A 22089-nucleotide genomic window follows, 5' to 3' on the forward strand; every position below is an offset into this window, starting at 1 on the left:
ATATGCAGTCATGTCCGGTGATGCCTCTTGTTGAAACGTTGCACACGCTCTATACGTCATAGCTTCTTGCAACAACTGTTTGAGGGATTCAACGATGTTTTTGTTACAAAGCCCAATTATTTATCTTCTAATAAACGATAATTTTCCATCGTCACTAGACAGTCAACTCTTCATTCTGATTGACCCTCTATTACAGAACCTATGGTTTATTTGTTCTTTTCAAGTAAGGTATGATCTTTTATTATAGTCCTGCGGCTTCATGAACAATTGTGCACAACGTGTTACAAGCATGAAACTTGCCACAAACCTTCCTCTAGTATTACTCTTTAATTTCAGATAGGGAGGCATTTGAAAAAAATGTCTCACTTCCGGTAAAATTCTAAATGGCGGACAGTATACTTAAATCAGCCCAATATCGAAGGCGGGTATGTGAAAAGGTGTTAAAATCATGCTACTATAATTATATTTGGCACGAACAATGCTTATGTGTTACTTTTGGATACAATTAGAGATTGTAAGTCTTTTGAAGCCCTACTTCTGGTAAAAATTAATATGGCGGACATTGTTATAATGTAAGCCTATTTATTTGGGAGGATATTTGTAGTGTATTTGAATGTACTGCTACTATCATCATATTGTACAGGAACCTTTCTTTGGTGCCTCTCTTGGATACAATATATAGGCCACATGTCTATAAAATCACAACATCCGGTGAAATCCAATATGGCGGACATAGAATTTTTTTTTTTTTTTTTTTTTTTTTTTTTTTTTTGAAATGTTAAAACATTTTTTTGTGCTAGTCATTCAACTTTTGACTTTAAGTTATCCTCATTCCCAAATATTCACTATATCTAAAAGAGGGACGAAATTTATCAATAATATGGCGGCAACACATTGATTTCTATTCACAATCACCTCCACAAGCACACAAAGCAGTGCACGGGAGACCTGATTTGCCACATTTACAACGACCACCGCAGCCTTTTTTACATCCGCAATGCACAAGCTCCTGACAAGATGACGATGCCTCAGAAAGTGCAGTCCAAAAGGGTTCCCATTGATCATCTTTGTCCCTTTTCCATCCATAAGCGCCTGGACTAGGTAGTAATGGAACCAATTCCAAGCTCGATCCGCATACACAGCCGCCTTGGAATATTGCACGTTTAACATGTTGGAAAAGACTAGACCGAGTCGGTGGAATAGCCGCAATTAGTCTTCCCTTTTGCGCAAACAGTTGTTTTCTTGCTTCATTAACCCCATTTGATGTGTTCGTTCGATCGTACATTAAAACCACGTATCGTTCTATCAATGCCATTATTAGATCCATATCAGGTGATGTAGGTTGATCAATCATTATTCGGAATGCTAAAGTAACATCTTCAAATGCCATCCATGTCTCCCACGCAGTCTTTTTTCCTTTTCGAGCAAACGAAGAGACGGTATCACAACCGGTAAAAGCATGAAACACAGGAAGTGTGTGTGATATCTCAATGCCTAGTGCATTTGAAAGTTCATGAATGGATATATATCTGAAGCTTTTTCCATTCCCAAACACTAGCCATAGTTCGTCTGCCCCAATTTCACGAAATAGTGACACAGCAATGACAGCAACATCCGTATCAACTGTTCGAATTATGACTCGTTTAAGTCCATGGTTTACTGCATCCGACACATGCACCATATGATTCTAGTGTCAGCCTCTTCATGTGAACATGGGGCTAAATTTAAAACATCATCATGTGGTGGATAACATAACACATCCTGATCATTTGTTGCTACAACTATCTTTTCTGCAAAATGTTGTTGAGCAGGATGCTGAGAAAGAAAACTTAAAAGTTCCTTTTTATTGTCATCATCTCTCACAAAACTTTGCCAATTTTGAGGAATTTTATTTTGACCCTGGACTCGTCTGCGTATTCCCTTCCCTCGTTTGCTTCTGGTGGCAGCTTTCAAGCTGTTGTCGATGTACACATCCCAGACTACATCCACTCTTGCTACAGTTTCCAGTTGTTTTCTAATATAAGGACAGAATATCAAATCAGCATAATCGTCAAAGGTACGAGATGTTGATGGTTTAAGCATATTCACAATTGCGGCACCGTCAATAACTAAAGCATCCACCTCAGGAGCATCACATGTCGTTGTTGTCAATGGTTCTAAACACTTACTGAGAAGATCTGATTTGGTTCAAAGACGCATTTTCCCATGCTGGCTCAATGCTGGCGGATTTATATTGTTTTCATGGGCAAAGAAGTCTTCCAAGTCGCCACCTCTTGTCTGACAAGATATATAGAGTCTTCAAAATAACGACACATCACTTTTCAGTATGCTTATTTTGTCCTTCATTGCCGAAACAGTCTTCCCGTGTGGAGTTCTAAATAATGCCAATGCATTTTTTTTTATCGGTTCAAAAATTGGAACAGTTCTTTTTATCAGTCTGTCTTCTATGTATTTTTCATACTGTGTTTTACCGATCTTCTCTATTTTGCGGATAGTATCAACGACAGATGTCGGTGCTATATCCTTTGTTTCAAGGACAAGCAAATCTTGACTATCTTCCATGAACGGATTCCCTAACTCATTCATTACTTCTACCATCGACCAAATATCCTTCAAGAATGACTTTTGTACACTTGTCTTATTTTCGTGGTGATGTTCGTCTTCTTATACCTCAAAATCACTTACAGTGCTCTCAAACTCTTTTGTCAACCTCGCCATTTCAGGTCCTGCAATCATCCATCGTCGTAAAGCTACAGGATTTTCAGTTAATCCAACTGCACCACCATCTGACTTTATTACTGCATTATTCTGCTCATGAGCATGGTCTATTGCTATTGCAGAAAACCTTTTTTTTGTTTTGTGCACAACAAACTTCCCCGACAAAAACTCAACATGAGCATCAGGATTGGTAGAAGAAAGAGCGGTCATATCACGAACATGAACCGGTAACCATCTTGAGTAGTGGATATGATCTAGTGCAAAGAACCAAGGGATGATTCTAGTAAGTGCATCTATATAGAGTTTAAAATGCCCTTCTCTTATGGCTCTGATGAAAATTAGCGCATCTAGTTCAAGTTTCAGAGTTAGGAACCAGTAGTGGAACTGAGGTCTTTCTGTAGACATTTGCAAGCACCACTCCTCCATGTCCAGTTTATGATCAAATTCCTCACTATCACTGTATTCCTGGTAAGCAGCCTTAAGCAATATGTACAAACATGCTGATATTTGATGAGCACGTCTGGTCCTTGTTACGTGACTAGCATTTAAAAATGCCTCAGCTTTACCAGAAGATGCAACATTGGCTTGTGTCAGCACAGATGTCCAACCAGATCCTTCCAACCAATCTCCAATGGTCTTAAACGTTGCCATTTCAATATGAAGTCCACCGAACATTACTATGAACTTGTTTTCACCGTAGATTTCTGGCCAATTCCATTGAATTTGCTTAGCAACTGCAAACAGAGGTTGATCAAACGCTATGACTGGATTCTGACCAGGATTTAATGCCTCGACACTAGTCTTTATAACATCAAATGAGTGCTTTATCATTGCCACAGATTTAGCCTCTTCTTCAAAGAGTGGTAGAAGTGCTGATACGCAGGGTTCAAAATCCTTGATGGGTTCATGTTCTGCATGATAGGCTCCCCAAGAAACCAATGTTCTTTCCTCTATATCACATTCCTTTGAATTGGAAACAGTTTCAAGCCACCTGTATTCGTTCTGGACTGCTTCATGTAAGTCACCAGTACATCCTTTACATGAACTATCTGTCACAGGAATTACAGGCACATTTGTCTTCAAAACAGCTGGTTTGACAACAGCATATGAATCAGGCAAACTTTCAGTCACTCGTCCGCCTTGGATGCTAGTCAATTGGAAATCTAATCGCTGTTGTCTGTTCATTTGAGTTGTAACATGTTGAAAGAGAGAAATTCCTGTTCCATGAAATGAATCTTTTGCTGTCGTTGAGCTAGCGTTATGATCAATATTATCTACGGCGGCAGTGGTGAAAAGGCCTAACCGTAACGACGGAGGACAAACATATCCGTCTTCTTGATACTGCTTACATAGTGTATTTGTAAGAGATGCTGATACTGATAAAATCCGATCATATGAGACTGACAATCCTAGTTTATACAGTTTGTCGATTAACCCTCTCTTCCTTGTTTGACAATGAATCACTATTCCCAAATACATCTGTGAAGGTGTTTCTCTTGATTTTGCATGTCTGTTGGACTTTTGAATTCTTTTATGACTATTGAAAATCAGCATTTGAGCAATGGATAACGTTTCTTGGGAAAAGGAATCAGTTGTTATGTCTGGTCCATACAGTAACATATTCACTAACGTTAAAAGAGATCGTGGTACTGATTTTTCCTGACAATCGGCAGCAAATGTACTATTGAATTCTGAAGATGTTGCCATCATATCACTTCTAACAATCTTCACAGCCTTATATATCTGCATATAATTTGAGTCAAAATCTTCCTCACATGCCCTTCGTAAGGCTGGCCCAATGTCATCTTTAAATGCTAATAAATTTTCTCGACCTTGCTTATAGGCCTCAATATCAGGTACATACGTCAATAATCTATTCTTCAGTCTCGTACTATGGACTCTACCTTCTTGATCAGCTCCCGTTTTCTCCAATCAGTTACCATACATTTTTGAAAGATCTGACATCTTGAATACTGGTGCAACATTATCTTCACTTCTAGATTCTTCTATAAAGCTTACTAATTCAGCTAATGCAATTCCGTGGCTGATTCATGACTGTGTTCCTCCTTCAGACTCGTCGTCATTAGCCACTCTTGATGCTTTTCGATAAAGATATATTAAGCATTTTACGTGATACTTTGCCTCTTGGGCTACAAGGTCTCCTGCACTTAACTTTGCTAGTAAGGCAGTGTCTTGTAGCTTTTGAGCACATTCACGAACACGATTGTCAATGCCGTAGGTCGCTGCTTCACGTAACATCTCATCTTCCTCAATAGATTCACAAAAGAAACAAACATAATCTTTCAGACCTATTTTACAGGGTAAACTCAGACGTGTTGATTTTCTTGCCTCTTGTAATAATGATGCTTGCCCATAATCAGATATGTATCTATGTTGTCTCTTTTGAGCCCTTTTGAGTTCCGTAGTATTGAATTTTAGACTACATTTTTTATGCCATTTAGCATTGCTCTTTATCAGTGTGTTCTGAATACCACTCCCATCATTTAAAACCGAGAAAGGAAATGGTGAATATGTCAAAGCGACAACCACCCGACCATAGAGCAAACAACAGCCGAAGGCAACCAATGGGTCTTCAATGTAGCGAGAATTCCCGCACCCGTAGGTGTCCTTCAGCTGGCCCCTAAAATATGCATAATAGTACAGTGATAATGGACGTCATACTAAACTCCGAATTATACACAAGAAACTAAAATTTAAAATCATACAAGACTAACAAAGGCCAGAGGCTCCTGACTTGGGACAGGCGCAAAATTGCGGCGGGGTTAAACATGTTTATGAGATCTCAACCCTCCCCCTATACCTCTAGCCAATGTAGAAAAGTAAAAGAATAACAATACGCACATTAAAATTCAGTTCAAGAGAAGTCCGAGTCTGATGTCAAAAGATGTAACAAAAGAAAATAAATAAAATGACAATAATACATAAATAACAACAGACTACTAGCAGTTAACTGACATGCCAGCTCCAGACCTCAATTAAACTGATTGAAAGATTATGTCTTCATCATATGAATATCAGGTACAATCCCTCCCGTTAGGGGTTTAGTATCATACTATCATAAAATATATGAGAAGAACATAACCCGTGTCATGCCAACAACTGTTTTTTTTAGAAATAAATGTGTTTAGTTCCGATGCAAAGACCCTATCAGTGAATCAATGTTAAAGCCAAAATATGCAATCTTTAATGACCTGACCACAGTATCGTAACTATCGTAAATAGTTTATTTAAGTCTAACCAAGAAGGTAAGGAGTTAATTTCATTAAATTGTTCAAGGTTTTCGGATAATGTTTTATATCCAGCACTCGTGTCATTCTGCCTTGCGGAGGCAGGACATTGGAGTGTGTCGAGACTATCAGTTTGACAAAATATGCATTTAAACCAGTCCACATTTTGGTCATGTCCCCCTATTTTAGAAGATGTTGGTACTTGTTCATCAAATGTATCAATGAGCTGAAACGATTTGTTGGACATCTCTAGTGTAAACAATATTTTATTATAATAATAAAAGTTTAACTATGAACACATTCACAACTAGGATTTATAAACAAGCAACACAATTAAGTACTTATATTTATAGTCTGTCTGATCAATCAGTTCTATAAATAATCGGGTGAATTTGATGTCGGGGAATGAAACGAACTATCATATACTTACTGCAAAAACATCCGAATACCAACATCTTTTTACAAAACAATATACAAAAAAATTTCCAAAATTTACCAATTTTTTTTTTTGTCTGCCATTTTTTACTTAACCGGAAGTATGGAATTTTTATAAAGGTGTGCTTAATATGATATCAAAAACACACACAAAAGAAAAGTTTGTGCCAAATTTGATGCAGTTATGTTTAGTAATACGCCTATAAACATACTTTAAGTCGAAATTAACTTGAGTAGGAGATGATGTCCGCCATTTTGGATTTTACCGGAAGTGAGATATTTTTTTTAAATGCCTCCCTATCTGAATTAAAAGAGTAATAGTTGAGGAAGGTTTTTGCCAAATTTCATGCTTGTAACAGGATGTGAACAATTCTTCTGAAATATGCTTGTAGCCACCGGACTATTTGTAGGTTTTCTTAATTAAAAAAGACAAGAGCATCGGGGAACCAAATAAAACTCAAATGTTCTAAAGTTTTCTTTAGTTTGAGATCTTTACTTCTGTTTTTTAGAAATACAATAATAAACCATTGTTTTATCCAAGAACATTCTAGAACTCGTAACTTATAGTGTCCCTTTATGCGAAAAGTGAAACTCCCTGTAGTTTATCTAAGCAAAATAGCTGTATTATACATGTATCGATATTTATTCTTCGTAACTGATACTCTGGCGGAATTACCACAATAGAATTACGTTTTATATATATCATTAAATAAAGGCTAAATTTTAATTTCAAATCTGAAGCTTGGAACCAAATGTTTTTAATGGAATCTTTTATATCTTTTTTTTATCAACCATTGTCTTTTTCCCCCATTACAGTATACAGTCACATAGTACATGTTTGTTACCTCTGCTTTTTTCTGTAAAACATATGTTAATAACAATACCAAACTCCAAGATAAATCCAAAAAGGGGAAATCCATAAAATTTGACAATACATGTACCAAATAGTAAACTATTTCATCAACGGTACCACTGGACACAACCGACATATTGCTGACTTGCATTTGGTAAAAGAATTTTCTGCAGTGGATTATACCTGTTGTATAACTATTCTAATCTCATACTTGAAATGCACAAGTTGTAACTGTTTGTAAATATTCCAAAAGTCTATACTTTTACGCTGAAAGTAATATGAATATCATACACTTTTAATACAATGATTATTAGGAACAACATTTATTTTTTTCTTATATTGGATTTTGGAACCTTAAGTTAAATGTTAAAAGTTAAATATCAAAATTGAATATTGAAACAAAATTTTCAATTCTTTAACAAAGTGTTGAATATATAAAATTTATTGCATATGAATGTTTAATATTGACCCATATGACAATACATTGTAGAACGACCTACTATCTGTTTAATTTAATTTTGCAACATATTGCATATGGGATTGTAAACAATAGATACAGTTTAAAATTGTCTTCTAATAATAAGTTATCTGCATCTTTTGGTATCTGTTAGAATGATTAATGTCTATTTTTTTTTTAAATGGTACCAAAAAATTAAATGAGGTAAATGAACATGATTACTATAGGTCAAACAGTTATTCAAATCATATTCTGCTTTTCGTTAAACACATCCGGCTGATTAGACATATCATTATCCAAACGTTCAGTTGTTGTCAGCTGAAGAAGTTCAGCTGGTTTGATACAATTTACTGCTAGGGCAGGTCCGTAGTCCGACCCTGCCGTCAGCCGAGTTTTAATTCTCTGAAAAATAGGATAATATTATTATTTGATAGTTTCAAATTGATGCAAAATGCTGTAAGTAGTATTTTAGGAGAGTAAAAAAAAACTCTTTCAAAATTAAAATCACAAAAATACTGAACTCCGAGGAAAATTCAAACCGGATATATAAAGTCCCTTATCAAATATCAAAATTAAAAGCTCAAACATACATAACGAATGTATAACAACTGTCATATTCCTAGCTTAGTACAGGCATTTCCTCAAGTGTTTTAAGGGAACAGTTTTTTTTTATTGATTTCTTCTTTAAAAATTTACGATACCTATGATTGCTCCACTGTTTAACACTTTACTTATTAATAAACCATTATGTAGTTTATATTAAATAAACGAAAATAAAAGAATAGTGTAATATACAAACGTGTAGGAGTGTTCCTTCAGCAGCCCATAAGTCTTTGGTGATATATAAAGGTATTGGTATAACTGAGGCAAAGCCAATCATCCAGCCTACAACAACTGCCCAAGATGGATACTTGTACGTGCCATATGAAACTGGTGTGAATTGAATCAAATTAAAAACCACCATCAACTAAAATAAAAGCACTGTTGAATCAAAACGTATCCGGAGTTTAAAAGGATAACCTTATATATAACTGACATAATGCCAAGGGTTTTTTTTAATATCAGGAATATTTGAAACATTTGATGATTTTGCTTAACATGCATATATTTGTCTATTAGGTGTTTTTCTTTTTTTGCCATGGCATTGTCAATTTAATTTCAACTTATGAGTTTGAATTGACCGTTGCAATCTATAGCCTGTCTTTTAGAATACGATTACCAAGGTTTAACGCTTGTAAAAGTACTAAGTTGACTGAGAAAATGTCGGACTGTTTCCTTTTTTCAACCCTAGGTTAGTCTTGGATTAGGCAAACCACGACTATCTTGAATTAACATATGCTAAGTTGTGGCCTCAAGGTGAGGACAGCTTGAATATACTGCTTTTGTTTGTAGATCATGTCGTTCTATTGGAACTCAACTGGAATCTACTTTCAATCAAACGAGTTTCACATACCTTTTAACACGCACTAATGAATTGTAAACACCGATAGCGGATATGACCTGAACAAAAGCCTTTTATAATCTTGACAATGAAAATCATTATTAATTCATGAAAATCTTTTGAAAACAATTAAGACAGAGATGACATTAAAAAGAAGTAAACCTACCACTACTGACGTTGGTGTTATAAATTTCCAAAATATACCCCATATCGGGGAGGGTCTTCTACCTGTCATCATTTCTATGTCATCATAAAATTGCTCAGTACCTAATAAAAAAAATAGTTTAAACACATGTAAGCTAATGCAGTATTTTTAACGTATTTCTGAGTATTGTTTATTTCTCATCAACATAACCTTCGTATTATTTTTTACTTCCTTAACATATGTACCTTTGTATTATTGTAGACTTCTTCATTCTTCTGTGTACTTTTGTATCTAGCGCAGTTTATCAGAAAAACGTATACCAACGTCGAATTAAACAACTTTTTAAAAGTCTTTAGAAATAAAGTTTCAACAATTCATTCCGATAGATCATTATAAATTTTCGACTTATGAGTTTGAATGTCCCTTAGGCCTCTTTTGCCTTATTTTGAGTGTGGTAAAGAAAGAATCCACACGCCTCTTCAGTCTTAACCAAGATTCTTAAAAGTATAAAATGTTAACAGGATCTTTCTTTTGGACCCATCAGTTTATGAGTCAGTGTGTGAAATTTGATGCGACTGTCAAACAAGTGAGAGGTTTAGCGCTTTGAAAATGCCTGTACTAAGTCAGGAATAGGATAGTTGTTGTCCATTATTTTGGTGTGTTTTATCATTTGATATTGCCATTGGATTAGGAACTTTCCGTTTTGAATTTTCCTCGGAGTTCTGTATTTTTGTGTTTTTACGTTTTTCTGTTATAATGATAACTGCAATTACAATTAAAAAACAATTCTGTTCTTAAAACCAACTATAGGTGTAAGATCGGGTATTTCACTTCTCAAAAAAGATATTTGCCGTAATGTTCTCTGTTGAAACACCGGACGTTCGAAATTTCATTTTACAATGCATGTATGTAATGACCAGTTCATGAAGGTCATGTGCTATAATGTCTCGGAATAGAATATCGATGTTTACTTTAAGATAAAATTTAATTTATCAAAAATAAATGTAAAATGTCAATAATATAATAAATTTGCTCTTAGGATCAAAACAAAGTATTTGATTGTTGAACTTAACCTTTATCGAAAAAAAATAATTATGCAAGTCCTTTATGAAAACAAAAATCCGTATGGATACTACACCAAATTGCATGCACAATGCATAATATAATAGTTAATAGTCTTGTTTCTAACACACGCATACAGTATGAGGTTTCTTGGGATGAGAATTGTATACTGATGAATAATGTACTCAATGATATATAGGAAACACTTTTTATATTGCTGCATTATTGAAAAGACAAAATCTCACCCAATTTGTGGAAAAAGCTTTTAAAATAAGAGAAAAATGACATCCAAAAGATATTCTTTATATATAGAATGTAATGCAAGTCGTCTATAGAATGTAATGCAAGTCGTCTATAGAATGTAATGCAAGTCGTCTATAGAATGTAATGCAAGTCGTCTATAGAATGTAATGCAAGTCGTCTATAGAATGTAGTGCAAGTCGTCATAAAAAGAATTGAAAAATATATCATACTATAACTAAAATGTATTTAATATTACCATAAATCCATCCAATCAAAATACATTCCATTATTGCAGCTATCATTGGAGTAATCAATCCAACGTACCAGTCTACAGTTTGTAAAATATAAATTCCGCCCTAGAATATACAAATACAGAAAACTTCTGTACCAAACAAAAAGTTTCTTGATATTCTGTCCAACGGTAAAAGTACTTATGTGCAGTGCAAAAGCTGATACTTCCTAATATTCACATTCAGTATAAAACAATATCAAAAGACTGAAATTATGTTTTCATATAAATATTAACCTGTTCTGGTTGGTAAAACCTAATCGAGTTCACACATTCTTTTAAAGATCAGGTACAACATGACGGGTTTCATATGTGAAGCATGATCTGTTAACTCTTGCTGCCCAGCGAGATCACCACTGGTTTTGGTTTGTTTTCATCTTGCTCAGTCTATAGTTTTTTATGTTGTGTGTACAGCTTTTTTTTTTATTTATCATGGCGTGTCAGTTTATTTTTATCCCATTGATATGCCAGCTTTAGTTGGCACTTATGATAGAAGCATCGTTTTGGAATAAAGAACGATAACTTTCTCTTCACGACCCATCTGAAAAGTTTCGTCACTCGTTAAATCTTGTACGATTATTTTTTTTAATGGCTGCCGAATTTAACGTTTCAACGCGAACTAAGAAAAAACGGAACAGATCGGAATAATTTCGATGTTTAATACGACATGAATTTTTATTTGTTTAATAAAATAAGAATTCACAAATTTTGGTAACTTGTGTATATATTTTATTTAAATTGTATTGTACAACGGAAATAACCGAAGTTTTGACAACAACATCTGACGCCATGTTTCGTCTGCTCAATTTTTCCATTTTCAGTGAGGTCAAAACAAATTTCCTAAATAATCATAGGTACTTCAATTAAAAGTCACACAATCGTAACTAATGATGACATATTTAGGGTAAAAGTTCCGTCCAGCCATGGGAACATAGCAAAAATATCTGCAAGCAATACATTTCGGAATTTTTTTATAATGGCCATGCGACATGCCGGGTAAACTCCGTTGCACTGGTTGACCATAACTACTTATGTTTAACTGCCACATACATGACATAATTCCCCATATCAAGGAACAGTGATAATGTCGTTGGTTATACTGTTGAATGTGATCACGGTTATTCGTGTAGCCCATAGACTAATGTAATTCAAAACTTAAGATAAGTTAAAAACAAAGAAAAATATTCAAATAATTCACAATCTTCTAATTCTGTACTAACAATGTATCTTTGGCAAACTCTCAACAAATCTTTTCACTGATTATGTCACATATCAGATATCTACCTTATACAGTCCCAGGAGATGAAAAGTGTTTTGTTTTCTCTCTCTAAGTTTAATCATGAGGAGACTTGCGTCTGAGTAGTACATTTAAGTACAGACCATTAGTATGCTCCTATATTGTCCAAAATTAGATTTTATAGGAAGATGGAGTTAATATGATAACCCATGATAATACCATGACTTTGATAGGTATATACAGGGCAAGTTACTTGGAAGAATGTGGGCTATATCCTTTAAAATTCAAGCTGCAGCAGTCGCCTTTATATTTAAGCAATCTACCCAGTACTTTATCACTATATCAGGTTCACATTTCAACCTATTTAGCAATACACACTTATGGTTATATAACATCACAGTACCAAAATTGCACTCAGTAACCAAATTGCATCTATTCAACAAAAAAAGCTGTGGAACTCTTACAAGTTTTCTTTCACCATGTGAAGTTATCTAATTATCATCTTTTTAAAATGAGCAAATTAAATTTCTTACCAGCTCCTTTTCTTCAAAAAATAATAGTTGAAGCATGGCATACAATTTCAAATTGTTCAAAATATTTAAAGAAATAAAACAAAACATCTGTTTATATTCCAGTTTTAAGGATTTGAAATTAAACATGTAATGCTGTACGGAATTTGGATACTGACCTCATTACCGAATCAATAACAGTTCAAACCCATTTTTCTGTGAGTCTTCATGGACTCAAAATTAAATTGATGTAACTATATTGTAAACAAGGTCAGTCTACAAAATAAGCACAGAATGGACTTTTGTCTGGTTCATAAAAAATGTTGGTGAAAAAACTGACAATATACAATGAAAGTGTAAATTGGGTACTCTCATGTAAGCAACTTCACAACTACAAATTTATTTTCATGAAGAAAATAAATAAAAGTACAAAACGAAAGGCAATAAAATGCTTCGCCATGCACAGCCTGATACTACCACAGATATATATTTAGCATTTATAAAAAACACCAAATTTTTAATGTCTGTTGAAATCAAGCATTTTAATTTTGGACCCTTAAAACTTTAATAGAGACTTATTTTGGAAAAAGTATCAGGTCAACCCAACCATTTCTATTCAGCAGCAGTCTCTAACTACATATCTCTTTAGTTTTAAATGATAATTCTACAAAAATATTGAAAATGTGTAAAAAAAAATTCTTCTAGCTTCTCTCATGTGAAAGCGGTACCTTTTTGGTCATTAATTATGTGTTGCGTCTAAATAAGAATAGTAACACTTTATAGTGACTAAACAGGTTAACCAAATACTTGGAACAGCACCACCCATGCCAGTATATGTACATGTATGAATTACTAGAGGCTCTTAAGAGCCTGTGTCGCTCACCTAGGTCTATGTGCATATTAAACAAAGGAAACAGATTGATTCATGACAAAATTGGGTTTTGGTGATGTGTTTGTAGATCATACTTTACTGATCATTCTTGCTACTTACATTTTCTCTATCTGTAATGAACTTGGCCCTTTAGTTACAGAGGATCCATTTCGGTCATTTGACTTATTTGTAGATCTTAATTTGCTGAACATTATTGCTGTTTACAGTTTATCTCTATCTATAATAGTATTCAGATAATAACCAAAAACGACAAAATTTCCATAAAAAATTACAAATTCAGGGGCAGCAACCTAACAACCAGTTGTCCAATTCATCTGAAAATTTCAGGGCAGATAAATGTTTACTTGCTAAACAAGCTGACCCCTTGTAAGATTTGCTTTAAATGCTTTGGTATCAAAGTTATAAGTCAAAATCTACATTTTATCCCTATGTTCTATTTTTAGCTATGGCAGCCATCTTGGTTGGTTGACTGGGCCACCACATTTTTAACTAGATACCCTAATAATGATTGTGGCTAAGTTTGATTACGTTTAGCCCGGTAGTTTCAGAGTAGAAGATTTTTGTAAAAAATTACAAAAATTTACGAAAAATTGGTAAAAAATGACTATGAAGGGTAATAACTCCTTAAGGGGTCAACTGACCATTTTGGTCATGTGACTTATTTGTAGATCTTACTTTGCTGAACATTATTGCTGCTTAAAGTTTATCTCTATCTAAAATAATATTCAAGATAATTATCGATAACGGAAAATTTTCCTTAAAATTACCAATTTAGGGGCAGCAACCCAACAATCGATTGTCCGATTTTTCTGAAAATTTCAGGGCAAATAGATGTCGACTTGATAAACAGTAATACTCCTTTTCAGGTTTGCTTTACATGCTTTGGTTTCAGAGTTATAAGCCAAAATCTACATTTTACCCCTATGTTCTATTTTTAGCCATGGCGGCCACCTAGGTTGGTTTGGCGGGTCACCTGACACAATTTATAAACTAGATATATCCCAATGATGATTGTGGCCAAGTTTGGTTAAGTGTGGCCCAGTAGTTTCAGAGGAGATTTTGTAAAAGCTAACGACGACGGACGACGCCGGACGCCAAGTGATGAGAAAAGCTCACTTGGCCCTTTGGGCCAGGTGAGCTAAAAACAGAATAGCATTGACGATATGTTAGTTATATGTTTTTGTAAATATATAGTGAGAAAAGTTATCAATAATTCTGCAGATAATGCAATTTTATCAAGTGTTTTGTACATTTTCTGTTAAAATTTTCACTAAATCAATGAAACATTCAAAAGGCTAAACTAAATTTTTATTACTGAAAGTTTTAAACAATGACAAGTGTTTTATTTACCACATTACTCATGTGTTTCTATGAGAAGAAAAAAGTATGTGCAATTTTGGGAATTAAAGGGAAAGAAGATCCTTTTGCAGCGCACTGACAAATGTCATTTAAGAATATACTTGCCAAATATATTTTCTTTATCATGATGCTGACGTCGATATTATCAAGGAGTACACGTCATAGGAAAAATGCACAAAATCATATAAAATAATGTTAAAAACAACCCTATTTTGTGTGCATCTCCTGAAAATCTATATATACTAGATGAGTAATAATCAAAGTAAAAATAGTAATTTGATGAAGAAAAACCTAACATTTTGTAATAAAAAAAATATATATTGTATCATAACCCCAAAATCAATTCTTAACTTCCTTTTGTGTATTGAACCTTCTAGTACAAACTTCACCTAAAACTACTACTGTGTACAGACTTACCTGTGCGGTTTGTGAAGTTTTAAATGTTTTTAGATATGTAAAAGCAGGAACATATATATCAAATAATTAAATATAAGTTATACTGTTCCAACATAAGAGTAAAATTTATTTTGCATATCTGAAAGATAAAATCGTTTTTGGTGAAGATCTGGATTCAAATATCTTTTTTTTCCTCTACTTCAGACAGAGCAGATTTTTTTTTCATCAATTTGGGAATTGATTATAAAAAAGAAAAATACCATACCCCTCCTGCTTTTAAAGTTCAATGACCGTTCACTAAACATTTTCCATCTGAACATATTATTTTATTTTAGACAAAAACTATATGTTAATGTTGCCTAGGACATTCTTCCTAAACATGCATGCAATATTTGCCACTGAACATTAAACAAACCATAACCAAACAATATATAGGACATTGTCTTGGTATAAAGCTGGCATTTAAGGTAGCGCCTTTCTCATATTATTTTATGGAAAGTAGACAGATCCTTTCACATAATAGAAAAATTACTTATGTATTGTTGTTTTTCATTTTAAATACTTACATTCATTATATACGGTATGCCTGATAGGAATCCAACACAACATATAGCAGTCATGAAAAGAGTTTTCCTGTTTCGCAATAATTTTGGATATTCGTCTACTAATGCACTGTGCACTGTTTCAATTGTTCCAAACTGTAATAGACAAGACAATTAAACATTTTCACAAAAAATTTTAATTTTATTTTTTTTTAAATATGCAAGTCTTTGAGGATCAGAATACGGCCTACTTTGGGAGGAATGATATATTTTGGCATTAAAATTAGAAAAATTATATCATAGCGAACATATGTGCTAAGTTACCAGTTGATTGGACAAAAACTTTAACCTGAATCGGGAAAGACGGACGTACGGACAAACGAACAGATTCACAAACCTAAAAACGTAATGCTCCTTAGTAGAGCATTAAACAAAAAACATTGTTCATCAAAATACTGATGCAGCTATCAAACATAATAATCTTATTCGTCTATTCCATGACGCTATTTCAAAATTATGTATTTTCTTTCACATGCTGAATGATAAAATACAAAATAGATATTAATTTTACTGATAATGCAAACTTGAATTCAATAAGAGATATGCCAAACAATGTATTTATTATTATATTGTACAAATAAATATTATATATGTCTTTTATACTGGCATAGCAAAATTTTCAAGAAATGAACAAATAGTATACTCACCTGAGTATCAATGCCTAATGTAAGCATCATAAGAAAGAAAAGGACCGCCCATAACGGTGACACTGGGAAAGTTGATATTGCTTCTGGATAGGCCACAAAAGCTAGGCCAGGACCTTTAGAATAGACAGAAGCAGTTAATAAAGCTTATCTATAACTAAAACGTATTGGGAAAAAACACTGCTTACAACCGTAAGTTATCTCCGCAGTAAGCAATTTCTAATCATATTCTGTTCATGGTGAGGGATTTAGCTCTGAGTTATTTTAAATAGATTACTGTAAAATTATCATAGATAAAGTAAAAAGGGCCAAATGAAGTACATAGTTGAAGAGCATTAAGAACCCAAACATTTCGAAAGTTTCTACCAAAAACACAAATGGTCATCTATTTATAGAATAGAAAATCCTTAGTATTTTGGAAATTCAAAGTTTTATTCAATTTAAAGGGGCACTAGCTGCCAAATTCATGTTCACTGATTTGACTCAAATTCTCATATTTTATTTATAACAATGTAAAACATTTTTACAAACAAACTATCAAAAGTATAAAATAAACAATTTACAGGACATAGTTTTAACAAGTGAAACTGCGAGCTACTGCTCACTGATGATACCCCCGCCGCAAGTGGATAATATTAATTGTGTAAAAATATGCAAGTGTTCGGTAAATAGGAAGTTGTCGAGTGATGAATCTGAAAACGCATCACACGGTATAGCTGACTTATATTAACCCTTAAACCAAATTTCAGAAATCCTTGCATTGTAGTTCCTGAGAAAAATGTGACGAACAATTTTCAACTTGGCTATCATGTGTAAAATCAAACAAGTGTTCGGTAAACAGAAAGTTGTTGAGTGATGAATCTGAAAACGCATCACAGGGTATAGCTGACTTATATCAAGCCTGAAACCAAATTTCAGAAATCCTGGTAGTGTAGTTCCTGAGAAAAATGTGACGACAAATATTCATGGGACGGACGGACTGACTGACAGACTGACGGACTGACGGAAGGACAGACAGAAGTAAAACAGTATACCCCCTTTTTCAAAGCGGGGGTATAATAAGATGTAGCTTCGTCTCGTGTGCAATTTAGCCAAGACACAGATATAAATGGAGTAAGCAACTCGTGCAATTGGACTTTTATAGGTCTGTTAAATTTTGTATTACTGATTTAAATTGGATTTCTATCGTCGTTATGAACTTTACAAGAATGATTTTTTGTGGATCGAATCAGTTAATCAAATTATTTACCTTTGTTTCACTTTCAATGTTGACATTCTTTCCCTTTAAATAACCGTACACGGACAATGCATGCGTTATTCTATCTTTCTACGGGGTTAAATTGAAGTTCACATGAATAGGGATTTAATGAGGTCGAATTATTCACTTGCAAGTGAATAATTCATTATCTCAATGTTTATTAGCTTAATTTGACAAACTTGAACCATTTTAGCTGATAAAAGCAAATTATTATTTCCCTATTTCACTTTCATTAATGATGTTTTATATATCTCGTAGCTAATGCCCCTTTAACAGTTAATTTAATATTTAGTATGACCATATCAATGATAATTCATGTTAACACAGAAATGCTGACTTCTGGGCTGGTTATACAATCCGTATCTTTGCTTCGTTTTATTGTTTTGCCAAAGTTTTCCGACCAATACAAGGTATATCACATTAGGAGTTTGTACATATTTCAATTTTATAATAATAGAAATTCAGGAAACCATGGAAATAATAACTCCTTAGCCTTAGAGTGCTCACATTTTGAGAAAGAAAGTAAAACGTGGAAGTCACTGACATCATTATTTTTGTCGACATTTTGTAGTATACAAGTGAAATAAGCATGTGTTAGATTCTAGAGACATTTGTCAGATTATTTTTTTCAAACATAAAGATATTTTTCTGCTTGGAATTTAATGATAGGTTGACTTACCTAAATATAATGCACAGCATACCTTTGAAATATTGTATGGTTACCTGTAGATAACAAGAGTTTTGATTCTTGTTTTGAGATTTGCCTACACCTCTTTTTAATCATATACAAAATTGTTCATACTGTTAAGAATATACTATCTCCTAGCCACTATAAAACGAAATATTTGTCTACAAAATTATTGGTACTTAGAGCACTAAAATAATTGATAGATTTTGTAGAAGCTAAGATATTCACAAAAACATTATGTCATGGAATCAAATTTATGGGATTTTTATTAGTCGCTCTGATCATTGACTTGAACTTGATGATTTGCCAAGGTCATAATGTGTTAACTTGAAGTGTCCAGGAATAAGGAAATTACCTCACTTTGAGCACCCCAAACAAAAATGATATCGTTCAGTTCTAATATCTAAACCATCATTTAAGGAAGTTCGCTACTCAGTTTCAATATAACAAGCCTTTCATAACACTAGTATATATTGATAGGCGTTAGATAAAGTAACCAAAGAATGCAAAAACAAATGTAGGTCAAAGTGCTTGTTTTCGAGATATTAGCCATTCTAAAAAACTGTTCAAAAATAACAAAGATTTTGTAAGACTTTTACAGATGGTTTATTGTTAGACATATAAAAGATTTATCAAAAGAAAAAATGGGGGTCAGTGGGCAATTTCTTTTTAGGCATTCAAATAGATAAAACCAGAGGATTCTGAAAATCTGACCAAATCCCAAAACATTGACAAGCGAACATCCTTAAGTACACCACACTCGACTTTTTATTAGAAACACATTTTTATATGTGTATACCTTGATCTACAACTTCAGCTACTTGCATTCCTTTAACATTTGCCATGTATCCTAGAATACAAAATGCAATGAATCCCGCCAAAATACTCGTTCCACCGTTTATGAAAGGCACAAGTATGGCCTCTCTGAAAGATGAAATTTAATAATGTTTGAAAATATGATGTCTATTATTATTTCACTGAAAATGCTGAATAAATGTTAAAATGGTTTTATTACATCATGATCTTAAACATGACACCTGGCTACTTCTAATGTAAATAGATAACACAACGAGTAGCAGACAGTTCTTTTCATCTGAAGTCATTGCATAAAATGATGAACCAATCGAAATGGTGGTCCACCAGCAGCGGCACCGAATGAGTGTTAGTCCAAGACGTGTTTTTTTTGTTAAATGCTCTAACAAGTGTTTCGGGGATGAAAATTATAAAAGAAATTAATAAAATTGAATAACAGCACTTAAATTAAACAAATATTTATGTATCTATGTATCTATATATCTATATATAAATTCAATTCCAAGTACTATCATTGTAATATTGAAGGAATTCATTCAAAATTTAATGTTACAACACAACGAACAAATAAAGGCAACAGTAGTATACTGCTTTTCGAAATTCATAAATCTATTGAGAGAAAAAACAAAACGGGTTACAAACTAAAACTGAGAGAAACACCTCAAATATAAGAGAAGAACTACGACACACCAGAAACATAACACTAAAAGTAACACAAACAGAAACGAATTATAATATAACAATGGCCATTTTCCTAAATTGGTACAGGACATTTTAAGAAAAAACGTGTGACAAGAGCTCATATTCTCTTTAAGATGTCGTTATAATGTAATTTAGTTTGTTCGGTGTTAGTTTGTAACCCGGATTTGGTTTTCTCTCAATCGATTAATTATTTTTTAACAGCGTTATACTACTGTTGCCTTATCTATATTGTCATATGCCTATGTGCACTACATATACAGTGTCTATTTTCCTTTTGTTTGTCCTTTATTACAAATTAGTTTTGTTTATAGGGATGAAGATACTGATGATACAATGTTGACTGCTGTACCCCAATGTTTAACATTTCTAACAAATATGTCTGTTTTTTCCTCACACAATGTTGTCAACATAAAGGAATTGTATATCATGACTCTTATACAATTGAGAGTTTTTGCTATAAATAGTACCATACTTTATTCATTGTTTTAGCATTAGGAAATGTATGTACCATTCGGGAATATTACAATTGTTTTGTATTCGTTTGCTGTGTTTGATCTTTTGATTTTGCTATTTGTAAAAGAACTTTCAATTTAAAATTTCCTTGGAGTTCTGTATTTTTGTAACATTATTTCTCCATATAACAGACTCTCCGGTATTTATTATTTCTCATTCTTGATTTATGAAAATAACATAGTTAGTATGCAAAACGTCTGCAGATACTATCTCGAAAAATCAGCTCTTAGCCATTTGTATCTCTGTTTATTCTTTAACTGTATTAATCTATAAATAGTTTATAGAACTATTAAACCTAATCATGTAAAAATATTGTTATGTATTACATGACTATATGGTGTCTTGAATGACGTAGTGAGTTTATCGTTTGATACTCGTTTTAAATGATGACTTTTCTTTGTATATGAATTCTATTAGTATTTAGTATTTTCTCATTCCTATTTATCGAAAATATGGCGATGTTTTTACAACATTTCAGAATTGAAAAGTAATATATTCTAACCTGTATAAGTTGTGATTGAACCGATTAAAACTGGCAAAAGTTATATAACCTCCCCATCCAACAGCAGTCGAAAAGAAAATCTGTAAAGCAGCCTCACCCCATACCTTAAATGACAAACAAAAACACATTATTCATGACAATTGGAAAGGTTGTGAAGTGAGATTTGTCAAAAACAGGGTACTTTAAATCGTATTGCTATGATATATGGCTAAATTGATGCATATCTCATCAAATAATGTATGGTATATTACTAATAGAAAAACAAAATATTTTAAGAACAAACATCTCAAGGCAAAGTTCATTCTGTCGGAATATTATTTGACGCATCGTGAATAAATGTTTTAAGCAAGTCTACAAAAGAGGAACGACAATTCTTTCGGGAAAAGGGGAGGTAAGCAGGTATAAAAAAAATGGTACTGTCATATTATAAAAGAAAATAATATTCTTCCTTACACAAGACAATAATCTGCTGAAATTATTCGACTGCAAAAAAATATTTTTGCAAGAAATTAGTCTTAAACAGTTATACAACTTCAACTTACTTGTGATGAGAGCAATTTATGCCACTTTGGAATGAACATAAATTTGATACCATCAATAGCTCCCGGCAGAGTAACTGCTCGTACCAGAAAAATTAGTAATACAACATACGGAAACGTAACTGTTACATAAACAACCTGGAAAAAAAAATTTAATGTAATAATTTAATCAAAATTGTTTGAAAAACTATTAATATAATGTGTTTTATCATTTGATTTTTCTGTTTGATTAAGGACTTTCCGTTTTGAATTTTCCTCGGAGTTCAGGATTTTTGTGATTTTACTTTTGAATAATCGAAATATGTGTGTGTTGTGTGTGTGAAAACATTGTACACAACATGTAGCTTGAAAAAAAGCAAAATTTTGTTGAATAAATTGAATTTTTAGAAACTAAGATTCCATCTCCATCAGCAAAAGTTGAACTGAGATGCCGTTTCCATTTCTAATCGGTCCCGTTTGATCACATAGCTCTTCACATTGATTAACAATGATGTAACTGTTGTAAACCTCATTCTTCAATGTCCTTCTGGTGAAACTATTTTGC

At 33.2% G+C, this 22089-nt stretch overlaps 1 protein-coding gene across 4 annotated transcripts in view; it reads right to left on the reverse strand.

Annotated features, from left to right (window-relative positions):
* Nucleotides 1-7561: 7561 nt before the first annotated feature.
* Nucleotides 7562-22089, reverse strand: part of LOC139485319 (sodium- and chloride-dependent glycine transporter 2-like) — a 43190-nt gene continuing 28662 nt past the window's right edge. For all 4 annotated transcript variants that reach the window (XM_071269737.1, XM_071269736.1, XM_071269738.1 and 1 more), the window contains exons 6-14: nucleotides 21549-21683; nucleotides 21007-21110; nucleotides 19276-19400; nucleotides 16534-16646; nucleotides 15851-15982; nucleotides 10859-10958; nucleotides 9319-9419; nucleotides 8511-8678; nucleotides 7562-8113 (exon numbers count right to left, since the gene is read on the reverse strand). In XM_071269737.1, coding sequence (XP_071125838.1) covers nucleotides 7952-8113; nucleotides 8511-8678; nucleotides 9319-9419; nucleotides 10859-10958; nucleotides 15851-15982; nucleotides 16534-16646; nucleotides 19276-19400; nucleotides 21007-21110; nucleotides 21549-21683 — 1140 coding nt within the window. In that variant the 3' untranslated portion in view covers nucleotides 7562-7951. The remainder of the gene's footprint in view (nucleotides 8114-8510; nucleotides 8679-9318; nucleotides 9420-10858; nucleotides 10959-15850; nucleotides 15983-16533; nucleotides 16647-19275; nucleotides 19401-21006; nucleotides 21111-21548; nucleotides 21684-22089) is intronic.

The sequence above is a fragment of the Mytilus edulis genome, chromosome 8 (genome assembly GCF_963676685.1).
Source record: "Mytilus edulis chromosome 8, xbMytEdul2.2, whole genome shotgun sequence".
NCBI lineage: Eukaryota > Metazoa > Mollusca > Bivalvia > Mytilida > Mytilidae > Mytilus > Mytilus edulis.